Genomic DNA, 18,055 nt, shown 5'->3' with positions numbered 1-18,055 from the left:
TTTTCTTAAAAATACAAACATGTAGACTACATTCTTGCTGCTCATGTATTATTGTAGCACAGTTTGCGCTGATTACATTGTAATCAGTCTTTAGCCAGTAATATCTTTTTAAGATGCTAAGAAAAAAAAAGGAAAAAAAAAACACAAATGGCAAGGAATGTCAAAACTTCTCCAGGGCCCCATATCTCCTCAGACCCAAGAAGGGTAAAAGCTTTGTTAGCCTAACCCACAGGAAAACAATATATTGCTCAGTGGTTGCTTTTCCTATGCTCTCATATATTTCATTTTAGTATCAACAGCATTTCAGATGTTTCTCCTAATATTCCTATAAAGAATTAAAGTAGGCACAAATGAGACATGAGAAGGAAGGAAGCGGGTGAGTGAGGGGTCACATATTTGTTTGTTGAATGTGAATGAAAGTGGTACGGGTAGGTTTTCACAGTAAATTCAAGCATGCTACTTCATCATCAAGTTGTCCCGGCTACGACGCTATCGGATGTGAGGATCCTGCAGGTGGTGGATCATTTCACCGCAGCAAGAATGATTAAATGTCAAAACAAAAAAAAAACAAAAAAAAATTGATGGTGGATTTTAATCCAGAAAGGATTTTATGAAACACATGTGAATTAAATTAAATTATATTCCAGTTATAAATGTGCTTCTGATTACAGATAACCTGGGATTACACAAGGTTTGTATTGTAAAGACAGCCAGTTTGATGGGAGGATAATTTGCTTTTTGGGTTAATATTATTTCTTGGTATGAATTTTTAATGGTTTCACAAGTAGAGATTAGACTGTGCGGGAACTGAAATTTACAAGGTAAATGTTTGCTGAAGTTGTCTGCAAGGCTGCTGACGTTAGGTTATGTGAACACTTTCAAAGCTAATGTTAGCATGTAATGCTGAAATGAATATAATATTACATATAAAATAAAATACAAAATATTGAACTTGAAAACTTTCAAACTGGCTGTTACTAAGCCTCCCATAAAAAAAAACAAAAAAAAAACAAAAAAAAAAACACACAACTAGACCCCAAAGAACTAGTTGATTATAGACCAATCTCTAATCTCCCTTTTCTGTCCAAGATACTAGAAAAGGTAGTATCCTCACAATTATATTCCTTCTTAGAAAAACAAATTGTCTCTGTGAGGATTTCCAGTCAAGATTTAGACCGTATCATAGTACTGAGACTGCTCTTCTTAGAGTTTCAAAATGACCTGCTCTTATCATCTGATCGTGGTTGTATCTCTCTATTAGTGCTATTCGATCTTAGTGCTGTGTTCAACACTATTGACCACAACATTCTTTTGCATAGACTAGAACACTGTGTTGCCATTAATGGAAGTGCATTAGCATGGTTTAAATCGTACTTGTATGACCACTATCAATTTGTTGCAGTGAATGAAGAGGTATCATATCGATCACAAGTGCAGTATGGAGTACCTCAAGGCTCAGTACTAGGGCCGTTACTCTTCACGCTTTACATGTTACCCTTGGGAGATATCATCAGGAAACATGGTGTTATCTTTCACTGTTATGATGATGATACTCAGCTCTATATTTCTTCGCGGCCCGGTGAAACACACCAATTTAAAAAAATAATGGAATGCATAGTCGATATAAAAAATTGGATGACGAGTAATTTCTTGCTGGTAAATTCTGAAAAAACAGAGGTGTTAATTATAGGACCTAAAAACTGCATGTAATAACCTAGAACACTGTCTAAAACTTGATGGTTGCTCTGTCAATTCTTCGTCATCAGTAAGGAACCTAGGTGTGCTATTTGATCGCAATCTTTCCTTAGAAAGCCACGTTTCTAGCATTTGTAAAACTGCATTTTTTTATCTCAAAAATATATCTAAATTACAGCCTATGCTCTCAATGTCAAATGCAGAAATGTTAATTCATGCATTTATGACCTCAAGTTTAGATTATTGTAATGCTTTATTGGGTGGTTGTTCTGCACGCTTAGTAAACAAACTACAGCTAGTCCAAAATGCAGCAGCAAGAGTTCTTACTAGAACCAGGATGTATGACCATATTAGCCCGGTCCTGTCCACACTGCACTGGCTCCCTATCAAACATTGTACAGATATTAAAATATAACTTATTACTTTGAAAGCCCTGAATGGTTTAGCACCTCAGTATTTGAATGAGCTCTTGTTACATTATAATCCTTCATGTCCGCTGTGTTCTCAAAACTAATCAAAATCAACTGCAGGCAGCAGCGCTATATAAATAAAGGTGACTTACACTGCTTGTTCTTAAGAAACATTCAAGAATCACATAAATAATGTCTTGCCTTGAATATTTGAATCCACTTGATCTGAGCTGGGAGGAATGAGAGCGAAACATGGAGTACAAATAGTAGTCTTTAATCCAGGAAACAACAGAAACACAAAAACAACGAGAATACCTGACAAACACTAACTGAATTGACTGGGGCTTTTAACCACAGGATAACAAAGGATTAAGGAGACACACCCGGAATCAAATAAAAAATCAACTTAAGGGGGAAATTGTAAAGCAAAGAAATTTATTGAAATCGTTATTTGCAATGTATTGAAATCGTTTAGGTGGGTGTGTCCGATGGTCACTGACGACACGGGTAACTAATCCAACACAAAATATATTTCTGCGTAATTGTGCAGGAAAACCTATTTCTGGTATTAGTATCAAATTGATTTGTATATACTATATTACAATACAAGCCTATGTTACCATGTTGCTCTACATTGTATTGAAATTCAAAGCTTACCATCCATCATCTTGGAAATTAATATTTATGTCTTTAAATCCATTCATCTGATGTTTGCTACTATAATGAATGCTACTTAAGATGCAAGGGGATTTCACAACATTAATTAAATAAGCTTTTACATGCAGCACGTTTGCATTGTAAGAATGTACAGAAATGACAGTTAACATTAGAGCTTACTGATACTACAAACTTTTATCATTTAGCCCCAGGGCTCGATTAATACTGGATTCAGGTATTCATTCCTACTAACAAGAGAAGCAAAGAAGGATCGGCCCCACTTTATATTAAGTGACCTTAACTACTATGTACTTACATTTTAATTAATAATTTAGTACAATGTACTTATTGTGTACATACATGTTTTTACATTGTACTTATATTTAAAAAAAAACTACATGTAATTACATCTGTATTTAATTTCTGTAATTATATTTATAATTACACTGTTGACCCATACTTTACACCTTAACCCACCCTTAAACTTGCCCATACCTCCAACCCTCTCCCTAACCTTACTCCTATCCCACCTCAATAGCAGCAAAAGTGTTTTACAATACAATATGAACACAAAAAGTACATTGTACTTATTTTTTTATGTAAGTACATAGTAGTTAAGGCCACCTAATATAAAGTGGGACCGAAGGATCAATTACAAAGCTACATGACAGTTTATATTGCATCTGCGTTTCCCAAATACATCTTAAGTGGAAGAATATCTCAAGTCAACAATAAAGAACAAATTAATATTAAATCTCAGGCCTTGAGAAGCATTAGCCTCTTCCTCCAGCTTCCTGAACAAGAACAGTCTGTAAGAGCTTTCATTTTACTTCATGACAGAGCAAGCAAATTACAAGTGAAACATATGCATTATAAGACAATTGAACATGATATGAAACTCATAAAAAAACACACACAAAAAAAAATCTTTCTGACAGTGTTCTTTGTTGATCTGAATCACAGTTGAATCTGCTGGTTTTGAAGATGAACTTCATTCACTGTGAAAACTTTATATAACGTTTCTTTGTCATGTCACTTGCAACTGCTGGTTAGGAAGATTTATCCAGATTATATTTTATTGCTTGATGCATTTTTTTGTCTCATTTGGTGATGATGCAGAATCAGACCTGAAAGCAGGGGCGGACTGGGGCTAAAAAGTGGCCCTGGAATTCATGGCACAGAGCAGCCCACTTACCAAGATCAAAATTATTTTAAATGTTGAAAACAGTTGTGCTGCTTCATATTTTTTATGGGTAAGATTAAAAGCAGTCTATTATAAATTAATAATTTAATCACAGTTTACACAAAAACATTAAACAACAACAAGTTTTCTAAACTGACAACAACCATTAGTAATAACTGATCACAAATAATATCTGATAATAATAGATAAGCAGCAAATCAGCATATTAGAATGATTTCTGAAGGAACGTGACACTGAAGACTGGAGTAAACATGCAAAATATTCAGTTTACAAAATATTTTTAAAAGAGAACCACTTTTTAACTGTAGTATTTCACAATATTGATATTTTACTGTTTTTTTATATACAAAATTATTTTATTCAGAAATTACATAAAAATTCTTTCAAACATTTCACTGCCCGTGTGTAATGTATGTGAAATAGGCTAGCAAATTGTATTTTTATTTAATGTTCTAGGCAGAGTAAGTTTGAGAACGATTTATATATTTGTTATGTGAGGTTACAGATGAAAGCCTGAATAGAGATTTGCAAACATGCCCCCTTATCTTATATTGTGACGATTAACATTAATGGTTGACCTGCACGATTAATCAAATGCAATTGTCATGAGCATCTTGTCAGTAAAGCAGGTTTTACAATCAGCAGTAAATCTCCATCACATGCTTTCAGAAAAACTTTCGCAAAACTTTCAAAGCCGTAGTTCACTGACAATTTAATCATGAAAATTGTAATAATAAGAACTTGGATAAATCATATTGTCATAGTACCGTTTTATTATTCCCATTGATTCAATAAAAGCAGTTAAATCTTACGTTTATCCAGTTACCGCTGGTATTTCATGGGTTTCTTCTGCGGGGCATATTTGGAGTTATCTAGCCTTCGGATGGAGATTTACTTCTGATCACATAACCATGCTTCACAGAAAGATTTGCATGAAAATCGAAGATCGTGTCTAACTGCGATTTCGATTTCATTTCGATTTATCATGCAGCCCTAATTAATAGCATTAAGAAATTAGAAAAATTTAACATTTTAGTTTGTATCCCTGAAAATCAATGTCTGTCGTTTAAAAATTTTAATGTTTTATCGTAAACAGTAATACAATACAAACAGCAAGTCTTGTTGTGTTGTCTCTATAATTCCTTCAATATATATATTCACACAATGGGCCGGGCCGGGCCGGCTCACCGGGAAAACTACCAGTGCTTCAGATGACCAGTCCGCCGCTGCCTGAAAGAGCTGGATCTGAAGATGATCTACTTACTGTGATTGCGTTTTGTATGACTGTGTAGATTAGATACATTTTTGAAACACTTCCCACATGCAGTGCACGGATATGGTTTTTCTCCAGTGTGAATCCTTTCATGTGTTTTCAGGATTCCGGAATTACAGAATCTCTTGTCACAGTGTAAACACTTGTAAGGTTTCTCTCCGGTGTGGATCCTCTGGTGTGTTTTCAGATTTGCTGACTGACTGAATCTCTTGTCACAGTGTGAACACTTGTATGGTTTCTCTCCAGTGTGAATCCTCTCATGTGATTTCAGATGTGTTGAATGGTTGAATCTCTTGTCACAGTGTGAACACTTGTAAGGTTTTTCTCCAGTGTGAATCCTCTGGTGCCGTTTTAAACAGCTTACTGTAGTAAAAGTCTTCCCACACTCACAGCATATCTCTCTTACAACAATATGTACTTTTTGATGTACTTTCAAATTTTGTGGACATGAAAAACTCTTTCCACACAAATCACATGAATGTGTTTTCTCCTTTGTATGAACTGTCAAGTGCTGCTTCAGGGCTGAAGCCCATAAAAACATTTTACCGCACTGATCGCATGCATATAGCTTCTCTCTAGTGTGTATGTTCTTATGATCATAAAGGTGTGATGCTTGAGTGAATCTCTTCCCACAATATTCACATGGGAATGGTCTCTCTCCAGTGTGAACTCTCATGTGAACATCAAGACCATATTTGCGCGTGAATCTCTTTCCACACTGAGTGCAGGGGAAAGATTTATTGACTCCAGTTTTCTGTAAATCATTCTGTTTGGTTTGAGAGCAACTCATAGGTTTTTCTCCAGGTTTGACATGATTGGTCTCCTCAACTTCACTTGATTCTTCATTCTCCTTGTATTTTTTAATCAACTCTGAAATACAAATAAAAATAAAAGATAAAAAGCAAATCTGTAACTTGTAAAAAATCTGAGAATTGTGAAGATAAAAGTGAACCATGTAGCAACTCAATGTAATAACTGCACATAAATGTAATATTACAGTATTATTGTAATACAATTAGAGCCCAACCAATATGAGTTATTTGGGGGACGATGCCTAAACCGATATTAGGGAGTAAAAAAAAGATTTTATGTGTAGGCTATATTATAGTACAGTACAGTCAAAAGTTTGGACACACGAATGGGTAGGTACTGGTTTATAGACTGGTACTGTAATTTACTTGACAGTCAATGGGACAGTCACAAGCCTCCCGGTTTTCTTTCAAAATATCTTAAATTGTATTGCAAATATGAACAAAACTTTTATGGGTTTGGAACAACATGGGGGTAAGTGATTAACCGGTTAACCTGCACCTGGACTCCAGCGCACTGAACACTCTTTGTTTACGCGTGACAATGTTTACGAATTGACTTGTTCGGAATTGGTGGGAAACGCCCACAAAAACGTCATAACCGTTTATGTCGTTGGGGAAAACAAACAATTCGAGTGACCGTGCGGAGACCTTATTAGCCGCTTGATCTTTACTTTTTGAGAACATTTCGATTGATTTTTGCTTGGTGCAGTGCCGAAACATTCCTGTTTGGCGCTCTAAACCTCTAATAAGTAAAAAAAGCCTGATGTGAAGATTAGTATGTATGAAAATTAGAATGTATTAATGTATAGTAGGCAAGCCTGTTTTTTTTTGTTGGAGTGTTTATTACCAATTATAGCATATAACCACAGTTTCACTACAAATACCGTGGTTAAACTAAACTATGGTTAGTGTAGCAAAACGTTGTTTTTACCATGGTAACCAAAACATGTTTTTTTTTTGTATTTTATATACAAATGTTCATGTTATATATTTATTTTACGGCATGTATTTGTGAAAATGATTAGGCAGCTGCAGCACACACCACACAGAATAACGCTGCGCATTTCAAGGCAGTGGACCTGTTTTGTCAATGTTACAAATATTTTTAATACATCAATAATAAAGTTTGACAAGGCTTTTACTCAAGTCTTTATCACTTTATAAAATTAAGCAACGTCAAATGTTTACTTTTCACAAGCCGTATCGTTCTCGTATAGGCTTGTAGTAAGCGGTCTCTTGCTCCATTAGGTAACAGAAAATGTTGGGAAACCTTTGTCCATTCCGTTGGGTCATTTGTCCAGTCACAGATACCGTACGGACAGTCCGACCCAACACGACTCAGTTTTTATACGCATGTAGCTCGGTCGAGTGGCAGAAATGATTTAATGTAGGCCATTCTGAGTCTACACCATGCTTTTACAATGAGGGGGAAAGGACTGTTATCCCCTACGCCGACTCCGCCCACACAGCTATGACGCGACACCGAACAAGTCAATAGATTAAATGAAACGGGACAAAATTAATCATTACAAACTATATATCATGTTAAAGGTCTAAGCCTCAAGTATCGACAACAGATCGCTGTTTTTCCAATGGAAAGCTTATAATGAATGTATTGGTTAAATTTGTGTAAGCATACTTACTAGACATAGTACTAGACATAGTCTCAGAAAAATGGTTGCAGAAATCTTATTTTTCATGGTATCTTCAGATTTGAAACAGAAACTCGTGAGACAAGTGACGTTCAACCCATTACTTTTATGGATTGCTCCAGGACTGATTTCATGTATTTTTTTTTTTTATATGAAATTAAACAAAAAAGTGAAAATAAAACAAAAAAGTGAAAATAATATAAAACATTAGATTTATCTGAAATACAAATCTTTTGTAACATTATTAATGTCTTTAGCATCCTTGCTAAATAAAAGTAATTGAAAAAAAAACAATTATACTGATTCCAAGCTTTTGATTGTGCATGTATAATGTTACAAAAGCTTTTTATTTCAGATAAATGATGATCTTCAGATCTTTACAAATTATCAAACAATCGTGATGTACTTAACTGTTTTGCATATTGATAATGATAGTAATAATAATACATTTCTTGAGCAGCAAATCAGCATATTTGAATGATTACTGAAGATCATGTGACACTGAAGACTGGAGTAATGATGCTGAAAATACAGCTTTGATCACATAACTTACATTTTAAAATATATTCAAATCAAAATGCAGTTGTTCTAAACTGCCTTTCCTATACTTTGGATCAAATAAATGCAGAGTTGGGGAGCAGAACAGACTTCTTAAAAAAAACATTACTGTTCAAAAACTTTGACTATAGTGTATATTTGTATGAAATAAAGATTTGTTCTGCTTCTAAGTTTCTGCATCAGTTTTCTGGATCTTGCTGCGCTGTGTAGTAACCGTGTCGCAAGATCAGCATTGGTTCCTGAATAAACCTGTTCTTAGCTTGTTTGTCGACCAGTTTTTAAACACAGCATATAGCCTACTTATGTTAATAGTGGGTTATCGCAAATATTTTAAATTAAAACTTATCACATCACTACAGGAACAGTTCTTATGTCTATTCTTTTGAATCTAAATCTTTGTTACAAGCAATCCCACGGGTCTAAAAGAACTTTGCTGTTCTACCTCCCCAAATGCATCCATTATGTTGCTTTATTTGTCTAAAAGAGCACTATTCGACACAACAAATCCAACAGTAAACTGATGCCTTGTTCTACTTATGAATCACTGACAAAGTTCAAGTGATTTGCAAAGCCCGCTTTGTCAATAATACGGACACTAATAAAACTTTGAAATAACAAATGAACACTAATAAATAGATGCAACAATTGCAATTTTCTTGTCCGATTTTGATTTCCGACTTTATTAGTGTGACCAGATTTTTGCCTATTCCGTTTTTTTCTTTTTCTAAGAGCTATAATTGACAGCATATACAATCAAAAACTACTTTTATTCAATGCAAAGTTTTATTTTCATAAAAACACAAATCAGTAATAAATAAAATAAAAATGGCAAAAAACAGCACAAGTTTTTATTTTTTATTATAATTTTCATTTAAAAAGTATGTTTATAATGCAATGCCTTTATTAGAATACTTCTCCATCACCTGCTTTCAGATTGAGCAGCATTAAAACGTATTATGGGTATTTCTACACGGGTAAAAAAATACTGCATGAGATAAATTACTTTATTGCATTCGAGGGTTATATATCTGACAGATTATACCTCATGCAGTCCGTGTTACCTATTGAAACGCCTTTAAATGGTCAATAAACAACATAAGATGCAGTTTTTACACTTGCTAAAAAGTGATTAGAGACGTCAAACAGTTTTCGGCACGACACCGGCTTTACTGACAATCGCATGCGATTAATTGCACAGCCCTATTTTTACGTCTCATGACCCCTTTAAACCAGTACTAGTCCTGCCGTTTGGTTCTCTAAGCAATATGACATCACAATGTTAGGCATTAGGAATCAGACTTTAGCCAATAATGTTTGTTTTTTTAGATACTGAAAAAAAAACCTCACTCCCCTCAGACCCCAGAGCTTTGTAAACCTAATGTACTACAAACAGTCATTAAAGATGAATTAAGAAAAAAGACCAACCTCCTTGATGCTCGTGTTTTATTCTCCAGGTTTCTGGTTCATCAAGTTTTATTCTCCAGGTTTCTGGTTCATCAAGTTTTATTTTGCAGGTTTCAGGTTCTTCGTGTTTTATTCTCCAGGTTTCTGGTTCACTTGTGTTCTCTTCACTCTCCTCTTTAACAAACATCATTTTAGCAACAGATCTCAGTTCAGATTATAGTCCTCCAGGTATTCCTGCTTGATTCAAAACTTAGTCACGACTGTGAGGACGAGAATATCACAGACTTTATTGACCGCATTCAAAAACTGTATTTTTCGATTTACAGAAAAACTTTTCTAACAGTTTATATTAACTGCATCAAGACAAAACAACAGAGAGCACACTGAATCTGATCTTCTTCGTCTTGAGGTTTAATGGTGTTTGGTAAACAAACGTTTTAGCGCCACCCGCTGGACTGGAGAGTGAAGCTTCGAAAGGGAAAATAATACAAGTTTATTTTAAATAATGTCATGCACGATGATTTTGCCCTTCAAAGAAATGCTGACCAATAAGATATTAACTGTGTCTTATGTCCATAGCTGCTGCAGATACACATTCCAGAGCATTTGGTGGCAACAAGTGAAAGCTGCATTGTAGATTAGATTAGAATAACATACAGTAAAACATGATTAACAAGTTGTTTGTGTGAAATAATCTATTGAAACTCACACGTTTGCCATGTGAGACATTTACATTAATGCCTTAGTTACTTTTATAATGACAGAAAGTGCAGTGCATGTAGCACCCTCTATTGAACAGACATGAATTCTGTAGAATTCATAGAATAGAATATTGAGATTTTTTTTAAGTGATCTTTTCTCTTTTCCAGCAAAGTTCCCCTACAACTGCACCCAGCCTCCGCTGCCCCCCGTAGAAAAGAAGAGAAAGACCTTCCAAGGGCAATGAGGCAGCAGCACCATCTGATGCTTCTGCTCAAGAGAATGATGTTGACATGGAGCTAGGCTCATATCTGCTCACAAGAAACATTGACAGCGAAGATGATCCCTTAGTCTGGTGGAAGGAACACAAGGGACAATATTCAAAACTGTCTGCGCTGGCAAGGAAATACCTCTGTGTCACTGCTACAAGTTCCCCATCAGAAAGGGTTTTTAGCACAGGGGGGAACATTGTATCAAGCCTGCGTTCCTCCCTGAAACCTCAAAATGTTGATAGGTTAGTGTCCTTGGCCAAGAACTTTTAAGGTTCTGTGCCAATTGGAGCAAAAAGCACAGGTTCTATTTAGTCAACGATCGCTTATGTTCAAAAACAAAGCTTTTAAGTTGTTCACTTTAAGGGGCCTAAAATAAAGAAAAGGGACTATTTTCTTTGTCACTCTAGCACTTTATTATACTGAATGTCCTGTTTTTTTGGGGGGTTTTTTTGGACTTGAGTGCAATAAAATTTGGTTGAAAAAATGAGAATCGTGATCTCAATTCCCATGGAGAAAAATCGTGATTCACATTTCAGCAAGAATCGTGCAGCTCTAATGGGGATGATGGTGGAGTGTTTGAAGCATGAAGGATTCACACAGCTCCAGCGATCTGTTGAAGATCTGTGTGAAGATGGGGGCCAGCTGGTCAGCACAGGATTTCAGACAGGCTGGTGTAACACCATCTGGGCCTTGTGCTTTTTAAATTTTCTGCTTCCGGAAGACCTGGCGCACCGCATCCTCGCTGATCTGAATTGCAGGTGTGGGGGAGAGGGGGGATGCAGGAGGTGTGAATGGTTGTGTGGTGAGGCGTTCAAAGCGGGTTGCAGGAGTTGTGAATGGTGTGAGCTGTCAGGGCGGGTGATCAGTGTTCTTTCAAACCTGTTACAGTGATCCAATATATTACTGTCTCTTGTGGGACATGTGATGTGCTGTCTGTATTTTGGCAGTTCACGGGAGAGATTGGCTTTATTACATTCCTCGAGAATGATTAAAACTGAGTCCGTGTGTTACGTCCCCCAGCTCTGTTTGATCCTAATCATGTGTTTTAACGCAGTGTCCCTTCTCTTAATTACAGACGATCCACACCTGTGCGGAGCCCTATAAAGAGCTACTGAAACCACACCTGAGTGCGTACACAGAGAGCTGGAGAACAGAGGTGATGCACTGCCGTGCTGTTTAACTTTATAGTGATTGCTGTCCACCCAGTTTTAGAAAACGTTCCGCTTTTGTAGTTGATTTTTGTGTTCCCATATCTTTCATTTGTTAACCTTTCTATTAAACAAGCATACCCCTATCTTTGACACGAGCTGATCTGTGTGCGTCTCTCCTTGATGTTAAGGGTGGTGTCCGTGCGCCCGTAACATTAGTGGGGGCTCAACCGGGATTAATAATTTGATTAAGTCGGACTTTAGTGTGAATTGCGGAACTTTTGAAAGGGTACAACATTTTGGTGAGTATTCTGGTAGGCAACTATGGTTGTCTGGGCTTTTGTTTAGTCGACTGTTTATTTTATTTTGGTGGATATCTCAGGAGGGGGCACGTGAGAGGCCTCGAGCTGAGTAAGATTGCGTAGGTATTTAGGATTTTTGTTTTGTTTTGTTTTTGTGTGTGTAGTTAGAGAAGTTGGACAACATTTTTGCTTATCAGAATACATTTTAGTTTAGTTGTATAGCTTGTAGTATATTGTGGCATATTGCCTATTTAGTGAGCGCTGGTACTTTGGAGGTACTTGTGTATTAGTTACATTTTATGGGTGGACATAAAAATTGTGGTCTTTGTAGCCTATGCTGTGCTTTTCGTTTGACCACTTTAGATATTTGCTACTTTGTAGCCTGATCACAGTTAAACTGCTAAGGTGAATGCTTGTATATGTATTTGTGTGTGTGTGTGTGTGTGTGTGTAAAAAAAATAAAAAATAATAATAATTTTCTTTGTGATCTTGTTGCATTGAGTTTTTTTCTTTTTGCACTTAAAATGGCAACAGAGGAAGCATTTGTTAAGGAACCCTCTACTGAGTTATTTTTAAGGTTTTCGAAAGAGCAGTTGCTAAACTTAGCTGCAACTTATGAGGTTGAGATCACGTCTGCTGACAAACGCACCAAAGATACAATCAGGGCCGTCTTACAAGCTGCTTTGATTAATCAGGGCATTCTGCCTGTAGAAAAACAATCTCCTGTGTCTACTGAGGCATTACAGCTGCAGGTTCAGTTGAGGGAGTTAAGCATCAAAGAGAAGGAAATTGAGTATGATCGTGAGCGTATGCAAGCACAGGTCTGTGAGCATGAACTTGAACATCGATTGGCATTGAGAAAGTTAGAAATCGAGGCCCAGAGGGAAGGTGTCACTCCTTCTGGTCCTAATTCATTTGATGTCACGCACCACATCCGTCTTGTGCCACCTTTTGTGGAAAGAGATGTGGAAAAATATTTTCCACTTTGAGCGTGTCGCTACCAATTTAAACTGGCCGAGAACGGCGTGGGCATTCCTCCTGCAATGCGTTAGTAGGAAAAGCACAGGAGGTTTACTCCTCACTAACAGTAGATCAGAGTGGTGACTAAGATGTAGTGAAAGTATCAGTTCTGAGGTGCTATCAGCTGATTCCTGAAGCATACAGACAGAAGTTTAGGAACTTTAAAAAAAATGGAGCGTCAAACTTTTGTTGAATTTGGTTGAGATAAAGCAGCTCTCTTTGATCGTTGGTGCTCGGCACTACAGGTTGATAGTCAGGAGAAATTGCGTGAACTAATTCTTCTAGAAGAATTTAAGAACTGTCTGCCAACCACAGTGGCCACCTATCTAGCTGAGCAGAAGGCCGAGTCAATTTCTGAAGCTGCTATCCTTGCTGACGAATACGTTCTAACGCATAAAATTGGCAGAGACCGTTTTTGCTTAAGAATTTAATCCCTCTATGACCTCTGATGCAGACAGGAAACTGAGTGCAATAAAACAAGATGACTGACACTGTTTTTATTGTAAAAATCCCGGGCACATCGTCGCAGACTGCTTAATATAAAAAAAAAAAAAAACAGTCCACGAAACCAATGGGTCTCGTTAGTTCTGCGAAGAAAGTATCACCTATCCTTCGTACAGGGTTAAAATCAGAGAAAGCCCAGTCCATGTACGATCCCTTTCTGACGAATGGGACCGTATCAGTGCCGGGTGAGGAAGCTGTTGCTGTGCGCATCTTGCGAGACACGGGTGCTGTGCAGTCCTTCCTCCTTCGCGGTTTGTTGCCATTGTCTGAAAAGACTGCAACTGGTAGTAGTGTTCTTGTTCGAGGAATTGAGATGGGTTTTCTTGATGTTCCTTTACATTATGTGCATCTCGAGTCAGATTTGGTGTCTGGTGATGTGGTTGTTGGTGTGCAAGACTTCTTGCCAATCCCCGGTGTCACGTTACTCCTTGGCAATGACCTAGCCGGTGGGAACGTGTGGAGTCGGGGTGATGTCCCACCAGAGGTTGTGTCAGTGCCGCTCAGTCAAGGGTGCCCTGATGAGTGCTCACCAAAATACCCTGACGTTTTTCCCACTAGTGTCGTCACTAGGTCGCAGACTCTAAGGTTGAGGGATTCCGTACCCCCTAAGGATGTAGACCTAAGTGACAGTTTTGTTGCTCACCCCGCAGAGTGTGAGAGGTTATTCGAACCCCCTTCCACTCCATGCCATGGTAGTCCTGTACCTGTGGCGAACGGTGAGAAAGAAAAAAAAACAAGAGAGCCAGATGTTTTGCTGTCCTTAGAGAAACTTATTAATGCTCAACAAAAAGACCCCTCTCTTGTTTCATGTTTTAATACAGTTCAATCTGTTTCAGACCATGCCAGTGAGAGCCCTGCCTATTTCATCAGAGACGGTTTGTTTATGCGGACGTGGAGACCTCAAAAAAGTAATGAGTGGAATGACATTGAGCAAATCGTTATGCCGGCTGAAAATAGATGTGCTATTCTGAGTGTCGCACATGATGGTGTTTCTGGTCATTTAGGGGTGACTAAAACATTCAACCGCATTCTTCGTCATTTTTTTGGCCTGGGCTGAAGCGTGATGTGTGGCAGTATTGTAAAACGTGCCATGTCTGCCAGGTTAGTGGTAAACCAAACCAGATAATTCCACCTGCACCGTTGTACTCCATACCTGCAGTGAGTGAGCCTTTTGAGAGGGTAATCATTGACTGTGTCGGTCCTCTTCCACGGTAGAAAAGTGGATATCAGTATCCATTAACAATTATGTGTACTGCTACTCGTTTCCCGGAGGAGGTGCCTCTGAGAAATATCACTGCTAAAATCGTGACCAGGGCTCTATTAAAGTTCTTTGCTTTTGTGGGACTACCAAAAGTCATTCAAACTGACCAAATTTTACTTCGCGTGTCTTCTCCCAGGTCATGAAGTCCCTCCAGATTAACCACTGAATTTCTAGCGCGTACCATCCGGAGAGTCAAGGCGCTCTCGAAAGTTACCATCAGACACTAAAATCGATGCTGCGTGCATATTGCTTGGAGATGGGTACGAACTGGGAGGATGCGATTCCTTTGATGCTGATGGCCTCTAGAGAAGTAGTACAAGAGTTGATTGGTTTCAGCCCTGCGGAGCTAGTGTTTGCACATGACATTCGCACACCTTTGAGCGTCCTTAAAGATCAGTGGATGAGCAAGCCTACTTCTCGTAGTGCATTACAGTTTATAAGCGAAGTTCGCACCCGCCTACACCGAGCTTGTGAACTAGCTAGAGCACTTACAGGTTTTGTACCGACTACAGACATGTTAATGCCACTCACCAGACTGCTATCCATTACCGTGGATGGATGACTGTGTGGACCGGGTTGGCTCGGCCACCTTTGTCACTAAAATCGACCTCCTAAAAGGTTACTGGCAAGTTCCCCTTACACCAAGGGCAAAACAAATATCAGCTTTCGTGACCCCGGATTCATTTATGCATTATAAAGTTATGGCCTACGGAATGCGTAATGCGCCTGCCACATTCCAGCGATTAGTAAATCTTGTTTTAGCTGGGATGGAAAACTGTGAGGCATATTTGGACGATATAGTCAACTTCGAGAGCTTTTCCGTAGGTTGTCCAATGCAAAGCTCACAATTAATCTTGCAAAATGTGAGTTCGGAAAAGCCACTGTCACTTACTTGGGGAGGATAGTTGGCAGGGGACATGTTTTACAAGTGATGGCAAAAGTGGCCGCTATTCAGGAGTTCCTTGTGCCCTGTGATCGGCGTGCGCTACGCTGATTCTTAGGAATGGTAGGCTACTTTCGCAGTTTTTGCAAGAACTTTTCAACTGTGGTTTGTCCCCTCACTAACTTATTGAGCCCCAAGACTAAATTTGAGTGGACTGAGTCTTGTAACAAAGCCTTTGAAAACGTCAAAGCTCTCTTGCTGACTAGTCCCGTGCTGGCTGCGCCAGACTTTAACAGACCATTTCACCTTGCTGTGGACGCCAGCAATGTAGGTGCCGTACTTTTACAGTCAGGGGTAGACCATGTAAACCATCCTGTGAGTTTCTTTTCTAAGAGATTTAATTCTGCCCAGCGAAAGTACTCCACTATTGAGCAAGAGACCTTGGCTTTAGTTCTAGCTATTCAACACTTCGAAGTGTATTTAGGTTCTACGGTACATCCAATTAAGGTCTATACTGACCATGATCCACTCAAATTCCTCAATCGCATGTACAACTCGAACAGGAGGTTAATGCGCTGGAGTCTCCTGCTTTAACCATGTAACCTCCAAATTGTACATATCCGGGGAATAGGTAATATTATTGCAGATGCGTTACCTAGGGTGGATGCTTAATCGTCAAAAATTTGTTTTTTTTGTTCCTCTCGTCTTAAAGGAAAAGGAGGATACGTTGAAAAATAAACTTGCGTGACGTCTAGGTTATGGTTAATAAAAAAAAAAATATTTTATATATAGTAGCTGCTATGTTTCTTTTTTTTGGGGGGGGGGGGGGGTTGTTTTAACTGTTTGTTTGGCTTGCTGACCTAAGGTACGTCATTTGCATCGCGTATCTTTGTGTATTGCCTGTGATGTGACATTCTACCTTTTCACATAGGCATGTCTGAAATGAGAAATTAACTAGTAGAAACTCTATCTGGGTTAGTTCAAGCATTAAGCCTGACACCGAATTCGTAAGTAAAATGAGTATTTGTCATGTCCAAAGTATGGTGACAGGTCACCATTTCGGAGTGGGGGTGTTACGTCCCCCAGCTCTGTTTGATCCTAATCATGTGTTTGAACGCAGTGTCCCTTCTCTTAATTACAGATGATCCACACCTGTGCGGAGCCCTATAAAGAGCTGCTGAAACCACACCTGAGTGCGTACACAGAGAGCTGGAGAACAGAGGCGATGCACTGCCGTGCTGTTTAACTTTATAGTGATTGCTGTCCACCCAGTTTTAGAAAACGTTCCGCTTTTGTAGTTGATTTTTGTGTTCCCATATCTTTCATTTGTTAACCTTTCTATTAAACAAGCATACCCCTATCTTTGACACGAGCTGATCTGTGTGCGTCTCTCCTTGATGTTAAGGGTGGTGTCAGTGCACCCGTAACACCGTGTTTTAGCCCTTCTAAGCTGTAGCACATGTTCTCCTTCCACAGTACTTTTACTACTGAGATGCTATAAAGGAGAGAAAAAAAATTATAAACCGGATAACATCTACTAAAAGTGCAGATCTGTAATGTAAACAATAGATAAATGAAATGGTTAATGCAAATCAAAAAGAACCAACCTGTATGATAGATGGTAAATCTGAAACAGTATCAGGTTATGGGAAAGATCTTGTCTAGAGCTGACTTCATCAGAGTCTGTGTACTTAACTAAGCAATTATTCGGTTTCTTTGTAACTTTTATGAATATAGAATTGCAATAACAAATGTTTTACAAAAAAGAGAACTAATAAAATGGTTATACATCTAAACACTGATGATTATTCTAATGCTCAAAAATAAAGATGTGATTATGATTGAAAAACTGACATAATTATAGATGGAGAAAAAAATCACAAAAACAATATAATCACCATAACTGTCCTAAAGTTTATTTGTATAGCGCTTTTTACAAAACAAATCGTTACAAAGCAACTAAAGGGGGAGGTAAAGAAGTGGATTCCCATGCTATACATGGACAAAGCTTCAAAAATTAATCTGGATGTTTGATGGAGTGTTTCTGTGCCAATAATATTCATTTCAGTTTATCACAAGTTTCGGAAATATTTTTTTCAAGCATGGGTCTTTTTGACGTCAACAAGGGAGGAATTTCCATGTACAGGCTGTAAAGGCAATTCTTCCGGAAGAGCAAGAGATTGCCCATCAAAGCGCTTTGCTCAGCTTAGGGAAGTTGTTGGCCACGCTTCACAGGTCTAATGCTAACTCGTCTAATGCTGAAGGATAGAGCGCTCCCAATGATAATTTGTTTAGCTGGCC

The 18,055-nt window shown here is 38.1% G+C and overlaps 1 protein-coding gene across 1 annotated transcript; it reads right to left on the bottom strand.

The window, feature by feature from the left end:
* Positions 1 to 3,288: 3,288 nt before the first annotated feature.
* On the bottom strand, positions 3,289 to 11,233 carry LOC113075481 (zinc finger protein 239-like). Its single transcript, XM_026248201.1, has 2 exons — positions 9,687 to 11,233; positions 3,289 to 6,109 (listed from the first exon to the last, which is right to left on the bottom strand). The coding sequence occupies exons 1-2, from the start codon at positions 9,853 to 9,855 to the stop codon at positions 5,223 to 5,225; spliced, it is 1,056 nt and encodes a 351-aa protein (XP_026103986.1). The 5' UTR covers positions 9,856 to 11,233; the 3' UTR covers positions 3,289 to 5,222.
* Between the last annotated feature and the right edge of the window lie 6,822 nt (positions 11,234 to 18,055).

This window comes from Carassius auratus, unplaced genomic scaffold (genome assembly GCF_003368295.1).
Source record: "Carassius auratus strain Wakin unplaced genomic scaffold, ASM336829v1 scaf_tig00017072, whole genome shotgun sequence".
NCBI classification, from domain to species: Eukaryota; Metazoa; Chordata; class Actinopteri; order Cypriniformes; family Cyprinidae; genus Carassius; species Carassius auratus.
The sequence above is the reverse complement of the archived record's forward strand: the minus strand, read 5'-3'. Positions and strand labels throughout refer to the sequence as shown.